General features: G+C 53.9%; 1 protein-coding gene across 2 annotated transcripts in view; it reads left to right on the top strand.

Moving 5' to 3' along the window:
• Positions 1 to 22898, top strand: part of SLC12A5 (solute carrier family 12 member 5) — a gene marked incomplete at both ends in the record, with an annotated part of 84103 nt that overhangs the window by 11735 nt on the left and 49470 nt on the right. The window contains one exon of one of the 2 annotated variants that reach the window (XM_081322748.1): positions 18985 to 19036. The exons of the other annotated variant lie outside the window; for it this stretch is intronic. Coding sequence (XP_081178874.1) covers positions 18985 to 19036 — 52 coding nt within the window. Of the gene's footprint in view, positions 1 to 18984; positions 19037 to 22898 lie in introns of those variants that run through there. 2 annotated transcript variants of the gene reach the window in all.

Genomic DNA, 22898 nt, shown 5'->3' with positions numbered 1-22898 from the left:
CAAAATACACAGGTTTTTTGAATGACTAATGTAGATGGTTCCTCAGCAGAACTAACCAAGAATGAGGAACTGAACCAACAAAGAGATCTCCTAGTGCAAGATGCAAAGAATAAGGCAAAAATCCGTATTGCTGACCTGCAAGAGACCAGATCTCATAGGTCCACATCAAGTAGACACACAGTACGCTCTGCTAGATCCTCTCATTCCAGGGCTTCAACGATACATGACAAGCTAGTAGAGGCCCGTGCGCTTGCAAAAGAAAAGGACGTGCTTGCTTCCTTTGCCAGGAAGGAAGCTGAAATAGAAGCTCAGAGCAAAGCCCGTCAAGCAGAGGAGGAAGCCCAGAGCAAAGCCCGTCAAGCAGAGGAGGAAGCCCAGAGAAAAGCCCGCCAAGTCTAGAGCACATGTCTGCTGTTATCACATGTTTGCTGGTTAATGGAGGATATGGTTAATGGAGGATATCAGGCACAGAGCCAACAAGAAGAAAGTTAGCTCAGAAAAAGGGGAAATACATCACAAAGAGGGAGGGGTTAGCTGGCCCATTAGCATAATGTATAATTTCCCAAAACAGCCACGTGGTGGCAGCACAACATAATACCACCATATAAAATCATATAACGGTAGTTATACAAATGCAAATACACGTTTGTGGTTTGCTAGTTGTCATAAAACACCTGAGAGATATAAGTAATAAACCTGAGATAGACATAAAACCTGAGAAATATAAAATAAACATGCATACATATGAGACATAAAACCTGAAAGATATAAAAATCAACATGAGATATATAAGACATAAACCCTGAGAGATATAAGAAATAACATGCATACATATTGCAATAATAAGAACTGCCATTACAGGCCTAAAATAGTCTAGATGAAGTTCAAATAACTTTTCTTCTTGGAGTCGGGATCCAACCAGGAAAGCAACGAGTTCAATCTTCAAGGGGCAAAAGCAGGACAAGTTTTTTTTTATTGAAAAGTTTTATTTATTTATTTATTTATTTTAATTCCATTTATATCCCGCCCTTCTCCGAAGACTCAGGGCGGCTTACAAGCTTAGCAGTAGCCTTCATTCTATGTATATGCCTGCATATTAGGGCTTTCACACACACCCCAAGCAGCATTATTACAAATTGTAAAATAAGTTTTACAATACATTTTTAAATACAGAAAACTCCCTCCTCCCCCTCCCCTCTCCCCAAGCCTCCCCTCCCCTCCCCCCTCCCCGACTTCCCAGAGCTGAATACAGGGTATGGTAATACAAACATAAGCTAAAATATGCTAACAACAAAAATAAGACATTAAATTCTATCGCACTTTAACTCTCCATAGTCATAATTATGTTACTAACAAATAACAAATAACTAATAATACATCATATAAAACCACTACTTATTAAAAGCAGGACAAGTTTTGTGATGGGTCTGATGAAGGTTTTTGGTGCCTTTCGATTCTCGAGCTTGATGGTCCTTAAATAGAACAAGGTCTCTGACTTGAAGATTGGGGTGAAGATGAGACCTTTGTGACTGGAGCATGAGCTTGTTGCTCCCCGCCATAATTTGAAGCAGGGTTGGATACAAGTGATTGCTGTGGATTACCTAGAAGTGGAGCAGGATGCATAGCTGTATCGTGCTTGTTGCTATCACATTCTGTGCACTTGACAAAGGCTTTAGCAAAATGGTCATATGATGCACAGCACCTGTAGCATATTCCAAGTTTTTGGAGAACCTCTTCCCGCTCTTGTATAGTCTTAGCTCTAAGCTCACGACATTTTCTAAGAGGGTGAGGTTTTTTGTGAATAGGACACTGATGATTAGGATCTTCATCCCCACCACCTGAATCACTCCATTGAGGAGGAGATGGTACAGGAGGTGAAATGTCTGTCTTTCTTGTAGACACAACTCCACGTGAGCCTCTGTGTTGAGCTGCTATGTTAACATACCTTAATGATGATGATGGAGCAGGCACACTGAATTGAGGGTGGTTGAAACTGGGATTGTTGTTCGTCCAGGCGTGGTGGCTTATGAACATGCAAAAATATGAGAATGGGGGAAAGGAAACATTATGGCGTAGTTTGTAGTCTGAGCCTTGCCGTTTCCAGTCCACCTGCAGGCCACATGGCAGTTTGGACACCAGACGCTGGGACTATTACCATTTTCTGACAATTCTGTATCAAAGCCATTGTATTGTAATTAATCCATTGTTAAGACTTCTATGGTCTATATAAGCAGATGCCATTACCATTAACAGCTCTCTCTCTCCAGATAGTTGAACTTGTGGAAACACCTTTATCATCTAGAAATACCTTTATTGCTTGTAGAATAGCTTTCAGCATGGTGAGGTGCACTCAGATGATGTTTGTCAGTATTTCCAAGGTCAGAAAATGGTAATACTCCCAGCGTCTGCACATGTAAGTCTAGAGCACATGTCTGCTATTATCACATGTTTGCTGGTTAATGGAAGATATCAGGCACAGAGCCAACAAGAAGGAAATTAGCTCAGAAAAAGGGGAAATACATCACAAAGAGGGAGGGGCTAGTTGGCCCATTAGCATAATGTATAATTTCCCAAAACAGCCACGTGGTGGCAGCACACACCCTTTATACCACTTTTAGGATATGGCAACATTCGCTTACCACCAGTCGCCTAGCAAGGTGTTAAAAACTTGATGACCAAAAAAGAAAAAAAGGAAAAAAAGTGATGAAGTACAGGTAGCCCTCAACTTACAACAGTTCACTTAGTGACTGTTCAAAGTTACAATGGCACTGAAAAAAGTACCCCCCAAGCCACAACCAAGCAAGACACCTGCCTGCCCACCCGGTGGCGCTCTTCCTCCTGTTTGAGGTTTTCACTGTTGTGAGCATTTCTGTTAAGAATTGGCAGTGGGGGTGAGGTGTGTGGGGTGTTTGGTTTTTATTCCCCCTGTCTACTGGGTGGTTGCAGAAGGTTTTGGTCGCTTCACATGACCCTGGGACACTGTGACCGTCATAAATATGAATCAGTTGCCAAGCATCTGAATGTAAATCACAAGACCCTGGAGATGCTGCAACATTCCAGCTGATCGATGCTTCTTCTGGGCTCAGCAGAAGTGCCAGGATCAGCGCTGAGCTCCAGCTGGATCCTGGCGCTAATCCTGGCGCTTCCGCTGAGCCCTGAGAGCCCTGCAGCTCCGGCCGTCTCTCACTCTGGCTTGTGCGGTACTGCCACCGGTTCAGCTCATTCCCCTCCCCCACTACCACTTTTCTAGGATAATCGCATACCACCTGCCAGGTGCCTATGTACTACAGGTGGTACCCGTACTACTGGTTGAAAAGCCCTGAGCTAAAGTGTTCCAGTATCTCAGGGGCTGCCCCAAAGAAGAGGAAGTCAGGCTATTCTCCAAAGCTTCTGAAGGCAGGACAAGAAGCAACGGATGGAAACTAGTCAAGGAGAGAAGCAACCTGGAACTAAGGAGAAACTTCTTGACAGTTAGAACAATTAACCAGCAGAACTCCTTGCCTCCAGAAGCTGTGAATGCTCCAACACTGGAAGTCTTTAAGAAGAGACTGGACAGCCATTTGTCTGAAGTGGTATAGGGTTTCCTGCCTGAGCGGTGTGTGTGTGTGTTTGGACTAGATGACCTCCAAGGTCCCTTTCAACATTTTTTATTTTATTTTATTTTATTATATTATTATTATTATTATTATTATTATTATTATTATTATTATTATTATTATTATTCATCACACAGTCAGACAGATGTTCAGCCTGGATTTGGCATTTTTGTCTACCTATCCAGTCCTTACCAAGGACCTGGGATAGGCAGATGTGGATGTTTGATGGTATTACAGATCTCGTCGCAGGATGGAAGCAATTCCTAGTAAGGCTGCCTTTTGCAATTGACTAATGGCGAATTTGTCAATGCCAATGGTGTTCAAGTGGAACTCCAGTTGTTGTTGTTGTTGTTATTAAATGCTCCAGTCAATGTATAACTAACAAAATGTTTCTAAGCCTGCTGCATTGAAGTAGGAGCCTGTGTGGTGTTTTCACAGAGGCCTTCATTTCTTTAGTCACACAACGTGCATGCTGCTTCAATCACCACAGTAGGATGGAGGAAGTCACCAGCCTTGGTCACACCTGGGTCATGCCTGGCATTCCCGCCACCCGAAACGTGGACACATGCTGGTCAGAAGCCACCGAGTGACCAAGGCTTTTGATCTCTTGCAGAAATTTAGCTCGGAAACATCCTTAGATCTCCTTGCTTAAGATTCCCACATGTTTTATTGAAGATGAAGGTTTAGGCACCGTCTTCCCGGTCCACAAAGACTTGACTCTTATTGGAAGGCCCTTTGCAAATGTTCGCCTTGATGAAATAGCCAACCAAGTTCAGTTATGGCACTGAGTGTGGGATTTTGGCTTCTAAGATCTGCTGATACTTGTTAAAGGGCTTAAGGTCTATGGAGGTTCTCGGTCATAGTTATCTCAAAGGTGCTTTTCCAGGAGGCAACTGGATTTTCTTGTTTTTCTTTGAAGTCGTTTTGCTTCTCCTCCAAGAAGCTTCTTCATCTCTTACTGGATGGGTGTGTGTGTGGACTGACCATCCAGTCGGAGCTGAAGAAGCTTCTTGGAGGAGAAGCGAAACGTCTTCAGAGAAAAACAAGAAAGTCCAGTTGCCTCCTGGAAAAGCACCTTTGGGATTTAAAGGGCTTCTTCCTCCCACCATCCCGTCTGGGTCCTTGGTGGCCACCCAGCACGAGAGACATGCTTGATGGGTGGGTGGCACCATCCATCTCCTCTGAAGCCCCCTCCAGTTGTTTGCTGGGCCCCTGGTTCTTCTCTGAAGCCCCACTGAGTTGGGGGGAAGTCATTGCCCAAGCAGGAGGGAGCCACAGCTGAGCCTTTGAAGGTCTTGGCTGGTCTTCCTGCTACTCACCTTCTGGGTTCTCAAAAGCAACTTTAGCTCCAGGGCACCAAGAGCCCACATCCCACTTCTGTTCAGTAGGCAGGTGGCCCTGAGTGGGACGTTCTGGCAGTCTAAGGGTAGCTGCTGGCTTCCTTTTGACTTTCATTGCTAGTTTCTCCTGGCTAGGCTGGCTTATGGGGAAAGGGGCAAGAGGCGGAGGGCCTGGTGGAGCCACTGTATTGTGTAGCCTTAAGACAGGGGCCTTCAAACTTGGCCACTTTAAGACTTGTGGACTTCAACTCCCAGAATTCCTCAGCCAGCCTGCCTGAGGAATTCTGGGAGTTGAAGTCCACAAGTCTTGCCAAGTCTAAGACCCCTGCCTTGAGAGATGGAAGAGAGGCTGAATTTTCACTGCAGGTGAGGAATGGCAGCCATGCGGCTCCCTCTGCTGGTAACCTGTGGTAGTTGCCATATTTTGCATTTCCTGTGAATTGATGGCAATTCCCTGATGGTATGTTGGTAAAAGCCCCCCCCCCCCGGCCAAAAGCGTGAGAGGGGGCCTGGCTTGTTCTCCCCCACCTGACACCTACAATGGCTTCCCCAACTGGAGGGTCAATCAAAGGCTGGCTTAGCAGCTCGGCAATTTCCCTGCCGCCGCTGCCTCTTCTGGTGCAGCCTTCCTGCCGTGCCAGCCCCCCCCCCCCCGCCGCCACCAGGAGCCGCTCTGCTTGGTCATGAGTGGAAGCCGACAGGGAGGGTGGTGGGTGGGCTCTGCCCCCTCTGTCTTCCCTCTCCTGCAGGGAATTATCTCAGGAGCCCTTTGGAGCTGCAGTCCTCTTTGCCAGAATCACAAACTGGCTTGAGAAATAAAAATGCCCCCCAGGGATGATGGATCTCCCCTGTCAAAAATGGGGAGACCAGCAGGAGCCAACCGGCCCTTTGAAGTGGACGGAAGCCTCAAGCGGTCGGTCAGTTTAGGACCCCCGAGAGTAGAATTGCTGCTGCTAAGCAAGGCAGTTGTTAAGTGTGTTGCCCCAATTTTATGACCATTTTGCGCCACGGATGTTAAACAAATCACTGCAGTTGTTAAGTGGATCATGCAGTCATTAAGCAAATCTGGCTACCCCCTCTGACTTTGCTTGCCAGAAGCCAGCTGGAAGGTTGCAGGGGGGATCACGTGACCCCCAGATGCTGCAACAGTCACAAATACGGGCCGGTTGCCAAGCACCGAAATTTGGATTCCGTGACGGGGGTGGGTGGGGGTGGGGCTCCCAGGGCTGCCAGCCATAAGCCCAGCAGTTGGGAGTCTGCCAGTTTCAGCTCATTTCGTTCAGTGCCACTGGGCAGTCACTAAATGAATAACTGTAAGTCAAGGACTGCCTGCAGTGCCCCCAGCATGTTTCACTCATTCGCGCGGGCGCACACACACACACACACACAGCCTCTGCCTTCCTGGACTGATAAAAACATCAGACATTTGAAAAAAATCAGGCAGAACCTCCATAGTTTAATCTAACCTGTTAGCATCAGGTATGCAGGAAACTGGTCCTGCTTAAGCTTATCCTGCAGGCATTAAGCTGTGGTTTAAGTCACAACTGGCTGGCTTCACACCCCACGCCACATCACAAACCCTCACGTCTGAAGCCATCAAACGCATCCCTTCCTGGTGCTGTGGGGAAGTGGGGGGGGGGGGCGCCTGAGGTGCGTCAGGAAGGAAGGCCGCTCCAAAAGGGCCGGCTGGGGGAGTGGAGACCCTGGGGAGAGGCTGGGGGGGGGCTGCACCACAGGCTGGGAGCCGGGTGTGGTTTGTCTGGGAGCCAGGGGCTGCCCGGCCCTAGCTGCGCTCCGAAGCCTGGCTGTCTCGTGCCGGACAAGTGGCTTTCGCTGAGGCTTCCAAGGCTGGGTCCCAAAGTGCCCGCTCCAGATGGGATTCGGGGTGGTGGCTGTGGCCAGAGTGGCCGTTTCAGCAGCGGGGGCCTTTCCCAGTCCTGGCCGGGAATGCCGGGCTGGGGTCTCTGCTGCATGGCTCCCCTGCCGGGGCGATGCCTGCCGGGCCGGGCCAGCTGCTTCCACGGGCGGCCTCAGCCCAGGGACACGGCGGAGCGTCCAGCCAGGGCCGCCCCCTGCAGCCGTAGCCCGACGGGGCTGGGTCGGCGGACCGGTCCGCTTCTCCGCCCCGCAGGCTCCGTCCCGCCCCGGCGCCCGGCGGAGCGGAAGCGGCGGCGGCGGCGGCACGGAGGATGCCGGGCCACCATGGCAACGCCGGAGCGCGCTCCCGGCCGCCCGTCGTCATAGCAACCGGCCACTGCAGGCGGGGGCCCGCGGTTTCCATGGCGACGGGGAGTGCCCCGCGCCTCCCTCCCTCCCTCCGCCCGGCTTGCCGGGAAGGGCGGGGGCGCGCGGGGAGCCTTCTCGGCGGGGTCGGCGGGGCGGCTGTTCTGCCGGGGGCGCTCCGGTCCCGGGGATGCGCGGTCTCCGCGGCCGCTTCTGGCTGCGGTCCTTCGGGCCAAGCGGGGCCTTTCGCGGCGTTTGAGGAGCAGCGGCTGCCTCGAAGTCCCGCGGCGGCCCCCCTTCCCTTTCCCCGTGCAGCCTTTCCCTCCTCCCGGGCCGCTCGCTGCCTCCCTCCGCCGGCCAGCCCTGGCCCGGTTCTCTCTCTCTCTGCGCGGGAGATCCACAGCCACGCACGCTCTGCACGCGCACACGGACACACAGACACACAGACAGACAGAGCCGCTTGTGCAGAAGGGGGTGAGCCGAGGGGAGGGGGCAGAAAGGGTCTCCCCCCTTCCCTGCAGGGAGAGAGAAGCTCTGCCAGGCTCTCCAGAGGCTGCCACTGTGCCTGTCGCAGCAGGGCGTCAAGTGGCCGCTTTTTCCTGACCTGGCCTACCTTGCAGGGCTGGCAGGGCTGCCTAGAGGCGCTCAGGAGCTGCCTTGCTCTGATAGGGACACTGGAGCCGTTACCTTTTGGGGGCAGCTTTCTGAACTGGGGCCCTGCTGGGAGAATGTAAGTGACACCCCCCCACACACCCCCGTGCAACCACTGGCATGGAGCAGGAAGAGGAGGAGGAGGAGGCTGGCGGGTTGCCAGGCCCGGCGGGGTTCTCTTGTTCTCTCCCCCCAGGGACCCCGAGACTGCTTGCTGCCCTGGTCCAGCTGAGAAGCAGAGCAGCTTCACCCAGCGGCTGGCAGGGCTGGGAGACTCATCCTGGGCATGGTGTGGAGGAGGGGAAGGGGGCATTTCCCCCCCCTTTCCATACAAGTGGCCTAGGAATTCTTGGGGGCCCCCGTTACGCTAACACCTGGCTTGATTATGGACTCACCTGACACAAAGCTCCTCCCAGAATTGTTGGTGCATCATCTTCATTTTCAAGAAAAGACTGGACAGCCATTTGTCCAGGGTGGCGTAAGGACTCCTGCTTTGGGTAGGGTGAGGGGGGTTGGACTAGAAGACCTTCAAGGTCCCTTCCAGCACTAGGATTCTGTGAGAAAGCCGCAAGGGATGAATCTGTCATCCATTCTAGCAATCCGTTCAGGCGGCCACTTGCTCCCAGTGGACCTAGGAATGGCCACTGATTTCCAGGACTCTTGGGGATGGGAGGCCCGCAAGGGTGAGAGGGTAGATGGGCATCCCCTCCGTGACCTAAGCAGGACTGACCTGGGGGGGGAAATGAGGCCACCCATGGGGAGGGCCACGGCCAACAGCAGTCGGGCCCTGGTCTGATTGGTCCGTGACCCCTGCCCATCTCTTGGTGGGAGGGGGCTTCCTCTAGTTCAGGGGCAGGCAGCCTTGGCTCTTTTATGGCTTGTGGATTTCAACTCCCAGAATTCCTGAGTCAGCATGGCTGGTTCAGGAATTCTGGGTGTTGAAGTCCACAAGTCATAAAAGAGCCAAGGTTGCCTGCCCCTGCTCTAGTTCAACCCTTCAGCCTAGGGGTTTCCAACTAGTTCCTGGCAATGGATGATGGGCTTCAGCATCTGTGTCTCCTCTCCCCCGCCCCCCCATGATGTGTGCTTTCTCAGTGATCTGGCAATATTATCGCCAGGGCCTCTTCTGATTGGGCAGGGGTTGGACTAGATGACCTACAAGGTCCCTTCCAACTCCAGCCATGCAGGCTCATTTATTGCAAAGGTGTCCCTTGCTCTGATGCTGCATGAGGCAGGGGCAGAAAGGAGGCAGCCGGCCACAGAGCATCCATGGTGACCTCCAGAGACACCACCCCACTTGAGAACAGGGAGTGACTTCCGTGTGTCTGGTTATCCCATTTGACATTAAGAGCCTCCATAGCAGAGGGTAGTCTATCTGCTTGGGGAGAAGCTCGCTCGCAGGCAGGGATCGGGGAGGCCATTGCTCCTTGGGGTCTCCAAGGGTGGGGGCTCTCCATTGGGTTGTGCCTTGCTCACCCGCCCCCGGAGACCCCACCCCAATCGCATTTCCCCTGCGTCTGGCATCTTTGGTCAGCCCAGCCCCCTTTTCTCTCTTTCCCTCCGTTTGTACAGCTGCCCATCTCACAAACGGGGGTGGGGTGGGGTGGCGATGCCATGCAAGCAGGCCATAAACGCGGCTTGAAAAACCCTGATAAAAACGAATTATCTAGAAGGAGCAGGAGAGGAAATCTGACGGCACACTCGGTGCAGCCGCCCCACCAGTTCTCCGATTCCCCAGGTGCCCAGCCAGCCCCCTTTTAAAGGCCTTCCAGAACATTCCCTCGTACCAAACCCCGGAGGTTTCCAATTCCATTTTCTGTCAAGAAACAGAAGAAACGGCATGGAATCAGATCACTTTAGCAGACCTAAACACATTGAAAGCGGAACCAGCCGTGCCACAAACCAAACCCTGGGGCCACCCTGAGCCTGCTCAGTGGCCCAAAGCCACGTGGCCGCTGCCCGCTGGGGCCTGCATCCACCCAGGCAGCCTTAATTGTGGGGCACGTGGAGACCCACTTCGTCCCAGGTGCTCCTGGCTGGCAGCTGCTGCCTTGCCCGGCCCTGATGCTCCCCCCCCACCCCCATGGCCTCAAGCCTCTCAGCCCTTCGTGGCTCCTTGTGCGCAGGACAGGCAGGAACCCCCCCCCCCACACACACACACAGCCTGCTCCTCTCCAGCAGCTGCCTCTGAGCGGCCAACTGGATTTGCCCAGCCAGCCAGAAGGGTCCTTCCTGCCCAGTGGCTCTTCTGCAGGGTCCCTTTTAGGCAATGCTGATTCCCCCCCCAAGCCCCAGCTAAAAACCCCAATTACACAGTAGCCTCCGAGGGAATTTCTCCCTGCTCCCTTCTGCGCCTTTTCCACTCTGCCCCCCTCTTTTATTTTTCAGCCAAGCAGACCCAAACCTTGGACTGGCCTAACGCTGGAATGCTTTTGCCTGCGTTACCCTTAAAGCTGGCCATCTTTCCCCCCTGAATCCACGTTTGGGTTAAGCCCCCTGGCTCTTTTCCTCAGCGGGCATGGCTTTCCTCACCCTGAGCCAGGAAGGCTTTGTGTTGGGTGGCCTGTTCCATGATGGCTTCTCTGTCATGCCCCCCACCGCCTCCCTCCCTTCCAGGCTGGAGAGGGCCCTGGTGGGCTTTGTTTGCTGGAGCGGCAACAGAGGCGCTTACTGCCTTCCCAGGCAGCTGAAGGCAGAATAACAGAAAAACAGAACAACAGAGTTGGGAGGGACCTTGGAGATCTTGTAGTCCAGCCCCCTGCTCGAATAGGAGACCCTATACTGGGGGGGGGGAAACTTTGGCTCTTTTATGACTTGTGGACTTCAACTCCCAGAATTCCTGAGCCAGGAATCATAAAAGAGCCGAGGTTCCCCACCCCTGCCCTATACCATTCCAGACAAGTGGCTGTCCAGTCTCTCCTTGAAAGCCACCAGTGTTGGAGCACCCACAACTTCTGGAGGCAGGTTGTTCCACTGATTGATTGTTCTGACCGTCAGGAAGTTTCTCCTTAGTTCAAAGTTGCTTCTCTCCTTCAATTAGTTTCCCTCCGTTGCTTCTTGTCCAGCCTTCGGGGGCTTCGGAGAACAGCTTGACTCCCTCTTCTTTGGGGCAGCCCCTGAGATACTGGAAGGCTGCTATCCTGTCTCCCCCAGTGCTTCTCTTCACTAGACTAGACCTGCCCAATTCCTGCAATCGTTCTTCATATGTTTCAGCCTCCAGCCCCTCATCATCTTTCTTCCTCTTTCCGGAGTCTCAAAGTCTATTTCATATTGTGGCGACCAAACCTGGATGCAGGATTCCAAGTGAGGCGCTTGGGGAAAAGATGCTCCCTTTTTCTGAGCACTGCCATTTTTTTATCTTCGGCTTGTTATGCAACCGGCTGCCACGTCACACGAAAGGCTTCATGACCAGGAAAGTCACCTGGGGAAGCAGAGGCTGCCTCTCCTCACCCAGGATATGCTACAGTCTTCTGCATGTTGCAGCCAGTTGGGCTCCCCCCCTTTCTCTCTCTTTTTAAATATAAACGGCTCTGGAGGGGGAAAGATGGTTAAAATGTCTTTGGGTGAGTGAGAAAGCCACCTGAACTCTTCCCCCCCCCTTCTGAAGCATCTTTGTAAGCAGCTCGGCCACCTGTACCTGTCGGCTTTCTGGAGCTCCATTGAAAGAACCATCTGGAGTCTTATTTCGCAGGAAGGGTGATTCTCTGCATCGGATCTTTTATAGGCTTTTGCTTTCCAGCAGTTTATCCCAGAAACACACGGAGAAAACATTAAACAGAGAGAGGCTGTTTGGTCCAGCGCAGGGCTCTTCAAACCTGGCGACTTTAGGATGGTGGATTCCAGAATGCTGGCTGGGGAATTCTGGGGGTCCCCTGGGCTAGTGATTAAGGCAGCAGGCTATCGAGGGGGAGACCATGAGTTCAGGTCCTGCCGTATCCACGAAAGCCTGCTGGGTGATTTTGAGCCAGCCGCGCGCTCTCTCTCTCTCAGCCCAACTCACGGGGTTGGTGCTGTGGGGAAAACAGGAGAAGGAAGGAAGGCAGCCAGCACCAAGGCTGTTCCCGTGAAACAGCTGCATGAAAACCACCAGGCTCAGAGAGGCACCCAGGATCCCCCCCCCTTCAATCCTGAGCTACGTATTTTGTCCTTTATTGGAAGGAAAGCGCTTTGGATATGTTCACCCCCTTGTTTGTAGAAAATAATAAAAGCAGATTACAAATAAATAAACATGAAATAAATGCTTCCTCGTTTGTTTATTTGCTGCTTGGATTTGGGCCCACCCTTCAGTCTGGTGGCTGCTCAAGGCAGCTCACATCTGACACAGGACAAAATTTAAAGTGCAAAATAGAGCTGAAAGTCGGTACTGGATTAAAATCACCTGACTAAAGTCTATCCGATGCAAAGAGAGTGGTTCTCGGGGGGGGGGCAGTTCAAAAGCCCCTCAAAAGCCAGGCTTCTTCAGTCCTGTCCAGCAGACCCTAGTGACCGATGCGGTCACTCAAGATGGACAGCAGATGGAGGGCTGGACCTTGCAGTGGCTAAAAGCCACCTTCACCAAGGAGAGCTTCGGGATGGTTTTCAAGAGTAGCTTCACCTGAAGATCCTTGCGGAGATCAAGGCTGTTGAAACGAAGGCCCAGGTGAAGCGTTACTGCCATAAGCTCAGCCTCTCTGAGGTGCTTCGATTGGGGTGATTATGGAGACCCAATGTGCCTCCCCCAACCCGTTCCTTGCTCTAATGTTTTATGGCAGAGAATCTTCCTTCCTCCAGACCCGTTCCTGGCAGCATCCAAAGCTCTGGAGAAATTGGCTGGAGAGGGGAGGTCACACCCTACGCTCTCCCCTTGGGTCACCTGTCCAAATGGGCCCCCTCTCCCTTGGGGTGTGGGCTTCAGTGGGATCCTGTGCAGATCTTCTTGTAGTCTTGCTGAAAGAGTAGCACATTCAACTTAGAAGTTTTGAGGAACGGTTTGGTTAGGCCAGGGGTGGGGAACCTTGGCTCTTTAATGACTCGTGGACTTCAACTCCCAGAATTCCTGAGCCAGCATGGGGGAATCTATGGCCCCTTCATGACTTGTGGACTTCAACTCCCAGAATTCCTGAGCCAGCATGGGGGAATCTATGGCCCCTTCATGACTTGTGGACTTCAACTCCCAGAATTCCTGAGCCAGCATGGCTCAGCTTGGAAACCTCTCCCTTTCCCCTCAGCATGGCTGGCTCAGGAATTCTGGGAGTTGAAGTCCACAAGTCATAAAAGAGCCGAGGTTGCCTACCCCTGGATTAGGCCCTTTCTTTAAAAAATCAGCTGGTATGCCTGCTCAACCTAATCAGTACTGAAGATGGACACCACTTCGGAATTCAGCTATTACTCTAGAATCTCTTGACCGTTCATCAGACTGAAGTGGTGTAGGAATCCAGAAACTGCTTTACCTCTTTTCCTAGTGATTCATGGAATAACAGGGTTGGAAGGGACCTTGGAGATCTTCCAGTCAAACCCCCTGCTCAAGCGGGAGATCCTCTCCCGTTCTGGTCAAGTGGCTGTCCAGTCTCTTCTGGAAAACCTCAGTGATGGAGCACCCACAACTTCTGGAGGCAAGGAGTTCCACTGGTTAATTGTCCTCACTGTCAGGAAATTCTGCCTTAATTCCAGGCTGCTTCTTCCTCGATTAGTTTTCATCTGTTGCTTCTTGTCCTGCCTTCAGGTGCTTTGGAGAACAGGTTAGAATAGAATAGAATAGAATAGAATAGAATAGAATAGAATAGAATAGAATAGAATAGAATAGAATAGAATAGAATAGAATAGAATAGAATAGAATAGAATAGAATAGAATAGAATAGAATCTGGAAGGGACCTTGGAGGTCTTCTAGTCCAAGCCCCTGCTCAAGCAGGAGAACCTATATGATCTCAGACAAGTGGCTGTCCAGTCTCTGCTTAAAAACCTCCAGGGATGGAACGTGCACGGTTTCTGGAGGCAGGCTGTTCCACTGGTTAATTGTCCTTCCTGTCAGGAAGTTTCTCCTTAATTCCCAGTGGCCCCTGAGAAACTGGAAGGCCAATCTCATATCACCCCCAGTCCTTCTTTCCAGAGTTGGCTTCCTATTTCTAAGGTAACTTGGAGGCAATATTGGTCATAGTTACTCCTGGACAGCGGCCCCCAACCTTTTGGGCACCAGGGACTGGTTCCGTGGAGAGAAATTTTTTCCACGGACTAGAAGGGGTGTGGTATTTTGTGCTGCCTGCATTCTACGGATGGGGTTTCACTTGTTTGCGTGGCCTGGTTACTGACATGCCGTGGACTGGTGCCGGTCCACAGACCGGGGATTGGGGACTCCTGCTGTTGTGGGCTCAACAAGCTGGGGGGACTCAGATGTTGTCTTAGCGTGTTGTGTGGACTGGGCCATAATATGGACGATTATCTTGAGGTGAGATGTTATTACTGTGACATTGATAAGGCTGCCTGGTTTCACTGTGACCGGGCGGTGTGGCACGTGTGGATGCTGCCCTGCGTGGGGAGTCGTTTGGCCCAGCCTCCCCGTCTGCCTTCCACGGAAGTTGGGGAGAGGAGAGGAGGCAGCAGGCGGTGGAGGCAAAGAGTGTCCGGTGTGGGAAAAGAAGGTAGAAATTAAGAGGCCGCGATTGAGGGAGGAGATGCTGGATGAAGTATGTGTGGAAGGTTACAGGTTTAACATCTGGAACCTCTGGAGCTGTGGAGGGCCAGGTCAACCGGACCTTGAAAACTTGGCAGAGTTCCTGTTTGTCCAATCACCAAAGGTGCTTTTCCAAAAGGCAACTGGACTTTCCTCTTTTTTTTTCTTTGAAAACATTTAGCATCTTCTCATCCAGGAAGAACTGAAGAAGCTTCTTGGATGAGAAGCAAAATGTTTTCAAAGAAAACAACAACAACAAGAAAGTCCGGTTGCCTTTTGAAAAAGCAGTTTTGAGACAGCCGTGACCTGGACGATGGAGGATCCCCACAGACATTTGCCCCGTCATGCAACAAACACAATCAAGGTGGGTTTATTCTGAGTTTCAACCTCACAGTTCTCCGTTTCTTGGGGCTGAGTAGTCTTTCCTGGAAGTCCCTCCTTGCCCCTCCCTCTCCCTCCCCCAGGGCCATTCCTTCCAAGACGGCATCCTTGCTTACAACCGGAATATAGCCAGACCAGGTTGCCGTCTCCACAGGAGGGGCTGGGTTTCCACAAAACCCACTCAGGACCAAGACCTCATGGTGGCATTCACACAATGTGGAATGGCTGGTTTGGATTAAGGTTGCAGTCCCCTGTTGGTTACTTTATGAAGAAATGTCTGGTAGAAACCCCAAAAATACTTCAGTTCAATCGCCAGATGAGACCGGTTGTGTGAAAAGGGGATGTGAGAAGATTTTGGTGTGAAATTGTGGGTCAAATGACTTTCTTTCCAACGCACCACCCATTTCCCAGCTCTTCTGGGTGGGCCAGCTGGAATAAGTCACAGTTGCCGCCTTTGAAGCCCTCCCGGAAGCGGCTCCTTGATGGACCGGCATCTCTCGGAGACGTTTGCCAACTCACGAAGGTCGTCCAGTGGAGACCCCCAGGAGGTGGGCCAGACTGGCAGCCCCCTTTTTCATTAGCCCCAAATACGGCTGAGCTTCAGGGCATCTTCACCCGGCGTGCAACGCCTGGTCCTTGACTTAGTCAATTTTCTGGGTGCTGCGGATTTGCTGAGCTACAAGGAATTCTGAACAGGACTAAGGCCAAGCCAGTTTCACACACTTCTCTGTGGCTGATGTCATTGTTGGAGGGGGGACCACAAGCACCATGTGCCCCAGCCTCTTTCTAGGGTCTGAATCTAGCCTGGCTGGTCAGCAAGGAGCGAGATCTCTCTCTTTTTTTCCTTTTTTGAAGGGGGGGGACCCCATTTGCTCTTCTCCAATCTGCTGGCGCTCCTGAGGGATGATTGACAGCCCCACAGCTCTTCCACCAGTCCCTTCAGCTTTCTATACAGGTAATCCTCTACTTAGGACCACAAATGACCCCAAAATTCCTGTGGCTAAGAGAGACAGTTGTTAAGTGAGCTTTACTACTTTCTTGTCAGAGTTAAGAGAATCCCTGCAATTGTCAATCTGGTTGTTAAGTGAATCTGGCTTCTCCCCATGGACTTTGCTTGTCAGAAGGTCGCAAAAGGGGATCACGTCTCTCTCTCACACACACACACACACACACACACAGGGACGCTGCAACGGTCATAAGTATGAACCAGTTGCCCAGCATCCTGAGTTTTGGTCACATAAGCGTGGGGATGCTGCAATGGTCGTAAGTGTGAAAAACCGTTGTAAGTCACTTTTTCAGTGCTATTGTAACTTTGAACAGTCACTAAATGAACTGTTGTAAGTCGAGGACTGCCTGTGTTTCATCAGAGCCAAAGACTAGAAGCGTCTTTTTACTGCATCTCTGCTGACCAGGACCCTCCCCTGCTCTACGTGTGCCCAACCCCCTCCCCACCTTTTCCTCTGAGGGGGGCAGAATAAGAGTTGAGTCCCTCTGGGTTTTTCTGCCTCATTTGTCAAGATTTCTCCATGTGGGGTAAGCAGCAAACAACCCCCCCCCGCCCCCCTGCCTTCCCTCTGCTTCCCCAGGCCATTAAGGGATTATTTTTAAACAATGCTTCACTTTTATTATAATGTGTTATCGCTGCTAGCCTGAAGTGTTAAATTGTACTTTCCTCTTTTTTTACTGTATTTATGACATGTTATGGCCTCATGGGGGTTATGTTTCTTCTCCTGAAAGTCATGGATGTTCATAAGGTTAGGAAGTCTCCCGTTTTGATGGACTCTCGCTTAATTGCGGGGGTGGGGGGGCATCTGTGGCCTGAGCCTCCCACTGATTGGATGTGTATGTCTTAATACCCGTTCATTTTGCAAAATTGTAGACAATTTATTGGAAAAGTTTTGAAAATAGAGGAAAAATGGAAACCTCTAGTGTTGCGCCTAAAGTGGGAATGAAAATTTCAGATAGGACATAGAATCACAGAGTTGGAAGGGACTTTGAAGGTCTTCTAGTCCAGCCCCCAGCTCCAGCAGGAGACCCTCTGCCATTTCAGACAAAATGTTATCCAGTCTCTCCTTAAAAAACCCCAGTGATGGAGGCACCAACGACTTCTGGAAGAAAACTGTTCAGACTTGGAAGGGATCTTGGAGGTCTTCTAGTCCACCCCCCTACTCAAGCAGCAGACCCTATACCAGATGGGCATTTAGTATTTATAGTCCCCTATAATCAGATTACTTAGACCTGTTTATACCTATTTGTGGAAAACTTTCACAAATGGGACCAGGCTCCTGCAGGAGGGGTTGTTGTCATCCGAATTGCAGAAGTGACCCCTGGCAGATAGCGGGTGGCCATAATTAAGCCAGTCTGTGGAACTTCACTTGGCCTGTGTGGGGGCAGTTGCCCTCAGAGGAAAGCAGAGGAGTCTGCTGTGAGTCTCCTTGTCCCTTGAGCTCCCCTTGAAGGGAGTGGAGGGCCAGCCTGGCCTGATGCCCCCCCAGCCCTATGGCAGTTCCGCCCCTCCTTTGCCAAGCCACTGGGCAGGCTGAGCCCGACTCATCCAGAGAGGGGCACAGAGGGCATGGCCATGCTACAGGGCAGGCAGAAGAGGGGCTGGCAGTGAAGCCGAGCGGCTGCCAGGGCCCAGAAAAAGCCAGCCTATAATTACAGCCCTCCAGGAGTAATGAGGGCTTGCCATGATTGGCGCTGGGATCCCAGGCGGAGCTGAGGCTTCATCCCTTCCCCACTTGGCCTGCTTGCTCACATAGGGTCAAGGCTGACTGGATCCCAGTCTCGGCCCAGACACACACACACACACACACACACACACACACACACACACACTGTGGGCCAGAGCAGGCGGCTGGGAGGAGGGTCCAGCTGGAAACCAGGCATGGAGCTCCTGGACAGCCAGCAAAGGCAGTGACCCCTGTGTGGGGCTGTGGCTGGCTGGTGGGCAGCTCCTTCAGGCAGCTGCTGAGTTTCCAGCAGGAGGTGGCTGGCATTTTGTGTGTGTGTGTGTGTGTGTGTGTGTGTGCGCGCACAGACATGTGGTTCCTAAGGAGAATCAGGGCAACTGAGACTGCGGGGACCAGCTTGTCACAGAACAGGGGCTGGGCTGCATTACCTCCTCAGCCAACCCCCCTCGTTCTGTGCCTCAGCCTTGGCATTGGAAGCAAGCGACTCTCCAGGCCGCGTCCTCAGGGCCTCTGCCTCCTTAGGAGCCCAGCCACTGCGGGTGGCATGCAGCCCCTCCAAGGCTGGTTTTCGGGGCCTCCTCCTGGCTGTGGGGGATGGATGGCGCCCCCTCTGCAGCCAATTCAGCAGGAGCAGATGGGGGGCAAGCCTTGGGCTCCTGGCAGTTTTCTTGCAGTCGCCCTTGCTGGGAGTCGTGAGCACGAAGCCCAGGCCCTCCATCCCGCCCAAAAGTTTGGCTTGGGCCAGGAGGGGGAGCAAAGCAGCCTGGCTCTATTCACTGCCAAAGCCAGCTCTGCCCTGCCCGGGCAAGGCGTGGACCTTGTGGTCACTTGGTCTGCCTGCTACAAGAAGAGCATTCTTGGGGGCCCTGGAGAGGTGCCCCCTCCACCAAGTCGGGTCCTTACCTGGCAGGTCCCGTTTTGCACCAGTCCTGTCTGCTGGGGCGGCTGGACCCAGAGACAGGGGTGTCCAGGACTGTCTGCGTGTCCAGAGAGAGGAAGGGGTAGCGTTGGTCCCCAGCTCTCTTCCCCCAAATTCCACTCCACTGTGGGGGGGGGGGGTGAAGGAGGGGAGGGGAGGAGCAGGCGGCCCCAGACGAGACTGCATCAGCGCAGGCGGATTGCGGGGGAGAGCCGCAGTGCCAGCCCCCAGATGCCCTAATTCTTCTGCCGCTGGCTCAGAGCTGCGCTGCCCTCGGAGGTGGCGCGGGGCTTCGTGGACGCTCCTCGCCCCTCCTCGGCCGGCTCGCTTGCACCGCTGCGCCCCCCATCTGCCTCCCCTCCCCAACCTGCGGAGAGATGTCTCCTGAATGCACGATGAAGTGAAGGGGGCTGAGCAGCAGCAGCGGCGGCGGCGGCGGAGGGGACGGCTCTGCTCTGCACTGCAGCGGAGCACGAGGAGACGCGGAGAAGCCTCGGACCGGCAGCCGGGAGCTGAGGCGAGCCGAGCTGCGCCATGCTCAACAACCTGACGGACTGCGAGGACGGCGAGGGGGGGGCGAGCCCAGGTAAGAGCGCGCGGCCAGCCCGGCTCTGCGCCCCGCTTGCCTCGCCCGCGCCGGCCAGGTGCGGCGGCGGCGGCGGCGGCGGGAAGAGCCGGCCGGAGAGCGGAGCCCGAGGGCGGCGCGGCTATTTTTACCAGCGGAGCGCGCGGCCTCTGCCGCTGTCCAGGGTGCTGGAATGCGGCCGCCGTCCAGGCTGGCATCTTCCGAGCTTCGCGCCGCCCGCCCGCCCGCCCGCCGGAAAATGGTGGCAACTGGCGAGGGAGCGGCGGGGACCCCCGCCTGGGCTGCCCCGGAGCCGCCGTGGCCCCGCGAGGGTGGCCGGGCGGGCGCTGCCGCGGACCCCCGCTCCGCGCAAAGCCCCCGCGGCCCTCGGGAAGGCGCCGCCCACGTTGCGGATGCGCCGGGCGCCCTTCGCTGACGGGCGCTGAACTTCCGCGGTGGGCGAGATGCCGGGGGTCGCTTCTGCGCCACGGAGGGACCCCCCCCCCAACTCGCCGGCCCAGAATGCGGCGCTCCTTCTCTCGCGGCCTTTCAGCCTGCGCAGCTGCCTCGCCGAGAGGCCGAGGGCGCCGGGCAGTGGCGGAAGGGCTCCCCTCTTCCTGCCCGCCGTTGCCTTCAGGGACGGATCCTTTGCTGCAGACCCAGCGCAGCGCCAGTTGAGCTGCGCCGTCCAGAAGCAAAACACTTGAACCCAGATCCCTGCTGCAGCCCGCCCCCCCCCCCGGCCGCCCTGGCAATGGCACCCCTGGGAGAAGGGCAGCCAATTGTGCAGCTGCCCTCTGGATGGCTGGGCTTTGGACGACCGGGCCTCTGCCTGGTGCCAGCCCAGCTGAGTGGAGAGAAAAATTCAGTGATGGGCCGGGGCACCAGTGATCCTGGGCCCTGTGTGTCTACAGGGAATGTGTGGGATGGCATGAGCCAAGGCAGATGCCATCTGATTGGAGCAGGCACCTCCAACTCTCTTTTCCCCCCCCCGTTCCCCTGGCAGTTGGGGGGTTGGTGTGGCTCTTCTGTCTCCCTCAAGGACTACCCCCCCCCTTGCAGAGGTGAAGGGGCTGCTGGCCGTGGATCTGGGGGAGGAAGCGCTGCAGGAGCCCAGCGTTGCGCAGGAGTCTCTTGCCTTGCTGGCTGGAGGCTCCCCCTCCCTCCCATATCTTGTTCAGAATCAACCAGGTGCCCCCCCCAGTCACTGCTGAAATGGGGCTGGCCTGTCCAGTTGGGGTCTTGCTGCCCCCTGGCTCCTGCCCAGCAGCTGTGCCCGGCTAGATTTGTTGGGAGGGTATTGGGCAGCCCTGGTGCAAGGGCTCTGCAGCCGAGGTCCAGCTCTCTTGGCAAGGGACGTCCTGGAACTGGCAGTGCTGTGAGCAAAGGGTGGGGGTGCCCCAGTAGGAGCCAGGCATTGCTCCAGACCGTGATGCCCAGTGCCCCACAGTCACTGTGGGAGGCTGGCAATGGGGGCCAGGAGGTGGAACTCCAAGGGCACATGCATTGTGCATGGGTCACAGCCCCCCCCCAGGAGGAGCATATTCTGGAGAACTGAGGTACTGGGGCCTTCTTCTGCAGAAGTCTTTGCCATCCCGGAAGTGTGCCCAGCATCTTTTGCCAGGTGAGACCTGGGATGTTTGGTCCAGCTGAGCAGCGGGACTGACTGGGTCCCCCACGCAGGATCCCCCCAACCCAAAGCTCCTCAGAGCATCCCTGAGGGCCGAGGACACCTGTGGAACCCACATTTGCAGTCTGGTGCGGCAGTGCCATGGAGAAGTGAAATGGGATAAAGCACTTTAGATTACTATAATCAGGTTTATTAAGAGACGTATTTAATTCATCTAAAATATGAGATACAATTACTGGAGAACCGTGTCGAGCTCTGGTGAATGTAGGTCAGATGCCTCCAAGATGGAGACCAGGTGATTGCGGGGGTGGTGGTGGTGGTGAGGTGGGTTTCTTGGTACCTTGGACAGGGGATCCCAAAAGGAAGCAGAGGCTTCTGTGCCCGGGGTCTCTCACCTTCCCCAAAGGTGCAAGAAGAGGGAGCCACAGGTGTGCTGGAAGCCAAACCACAGCTGACCCCTTGGCACGATGGCCCCTGGCAAGGCGGGGCCAGGTCGGGGGCAAGAGAGCGCCGTTTCCATGTCCTCGTGTCCTGGCACAGTCGCCACATTAGAAAAGCAGAGTCCGGGGAAGATGGGTGTACGGAGCAGGCGGGCGAAGGCTGGGAGAGCAATTATGGGCTTGGGGATCCCTGAGCTGTCAGCACTGCACGGCTTTACCGGGTGGGGGCTGCAGTTCCACCCATGACGCTGAAGTTTCTGTGACACCCAGGCTGGTGATTTTCATTGCTGCTTTGGGTTTTTTTACTAAATCAAAAACAATGAACATATAAAATATGACAGATCTGGTTGGGAAATGAAGTGATGACTAAAGAGCTGCTAGGAAATATAATTCACCCGCCCACAAAGCCTGCTGCTCCTCAGAGTGGGGGTCTCTGCAGACCCTGCTCTGCTTGGCGGGTGGTGCAAGGCAAGGCCTGAAGGGGAAGGAAAACCTGCAGCTTGGCAGGCCGGCCGTCTCCTCCCCCCAGCGCCAGGCAGGTGCCCGCCAGTGGGCAGGACGGCAGCCTGGCTTTGAAGGAGCAGCACCTTCACTCTGCAGTGCTGGCTCCCTTCAGCTCTGCCCCACAGCAGGACCCATCTCCACAGGACTCTACCAGGCCCTACCCTCCCCCCCCGCCTTCCCCTGCCCTTTCAGGACCAGGGAACTTTTCTTTGCAGGGGGGGGGGCGGTGGCTGCACAGAGACAGCCAGGTTCTGGCCCGACTCCATCCCTGGGCCACACGTGACCACAACCGACAGGCAAGGGACTCCCTGCTTCCCACACCCGGCTCCCTTCATCCACGGCATCTGCTCCTGGATCAGGGTTCTAGGATGCTGGGGGGGGGGGGTGAGGCATCTCAGAGCATGCGTGATGAGATCTGGGATCTTGGGGGTGGGGAGTGGGGGGAGATCCTTTGCTGACCCTGCAGGTGCCTGAGCAGGAGGCCGACAGAATAAGGGATGTTTGAGTCCTCTAGCCCAACCCCCCAACCAGAAACTATTTGGGGCAATTCTCTTCTTGAAAACCCCCAGTGATGGAGCACCCATAACTTCTGGAGAGAATCCGTCCCATTCATTAATTGTCTTCACTGTCAGGAAGTTTCTCCTGAGTTCTAGGTTGCTTCTCTCCTTGATTGGTTTCCGTCCGTTGCTTCTTGTCCTGCCTTCAGGGGCTTTGGAGAAGAGCTTGACTGCCTCTTCTTTGGGGCAGCCACTGAGATACTGGAACACTGCTATCATGTCAACCCTCATCCTTCTATTCATTAAATCAGACATACCCAATTCCAGCAACCGTTCCTTGTATGTTTTAGCCTCCAGTCCCCTGATCATCTTTGTTGCTCTTCTCTGCACTCTTTCCAGAGTCTCAACATCTTTTTTATACTTTGGTGACCAAAACTGGATGCAATTTGTTTATGAAGATCCTCAGCCATCCAGGTCCTGCTTGTCCCAAAGGTGCCTTTTCACGAGGCAAGTGGACTTCCTTGTTTTTCTTTGAAGACGTTCCGCTTCTCATCCAAGAAGCTTCTTCAGCTCTGAAGAAACGTCTTCAAAGAAAAACAAGGAAGTCCACTTGCCTGGTGAAAAGGCACCTTTGGGACAAGCAGGACCTGGATGGCTGAGGATCTCCACGGACATTTAGCCACGCACTTTGGGACAACAGGATGCAATATTCCCAGTACAATCTTAGCAAGGCATTAGCAAGTGCTACTAACACTTCCTCTGATTCTGTCCCTCTGTTGATGCAGACTAGGACTGTGTTGGCCTTTGGGGCG

This window comes from Vipera berus (genome assembly GCF_964194415.1).
Source record: "Vipera berus genome assembly, chromosome: 3".
Taxonomy (NCBI): Eukaryota; Metazoa; Chordata; class Lepidosauria; order Squamata; family Viperidae; genus Vipera; species Vipera berus.
Note: the sequence above shows the minus strand (reverse complement) of the source record. Positions and strands in the feature narration are given on the sequence as shown.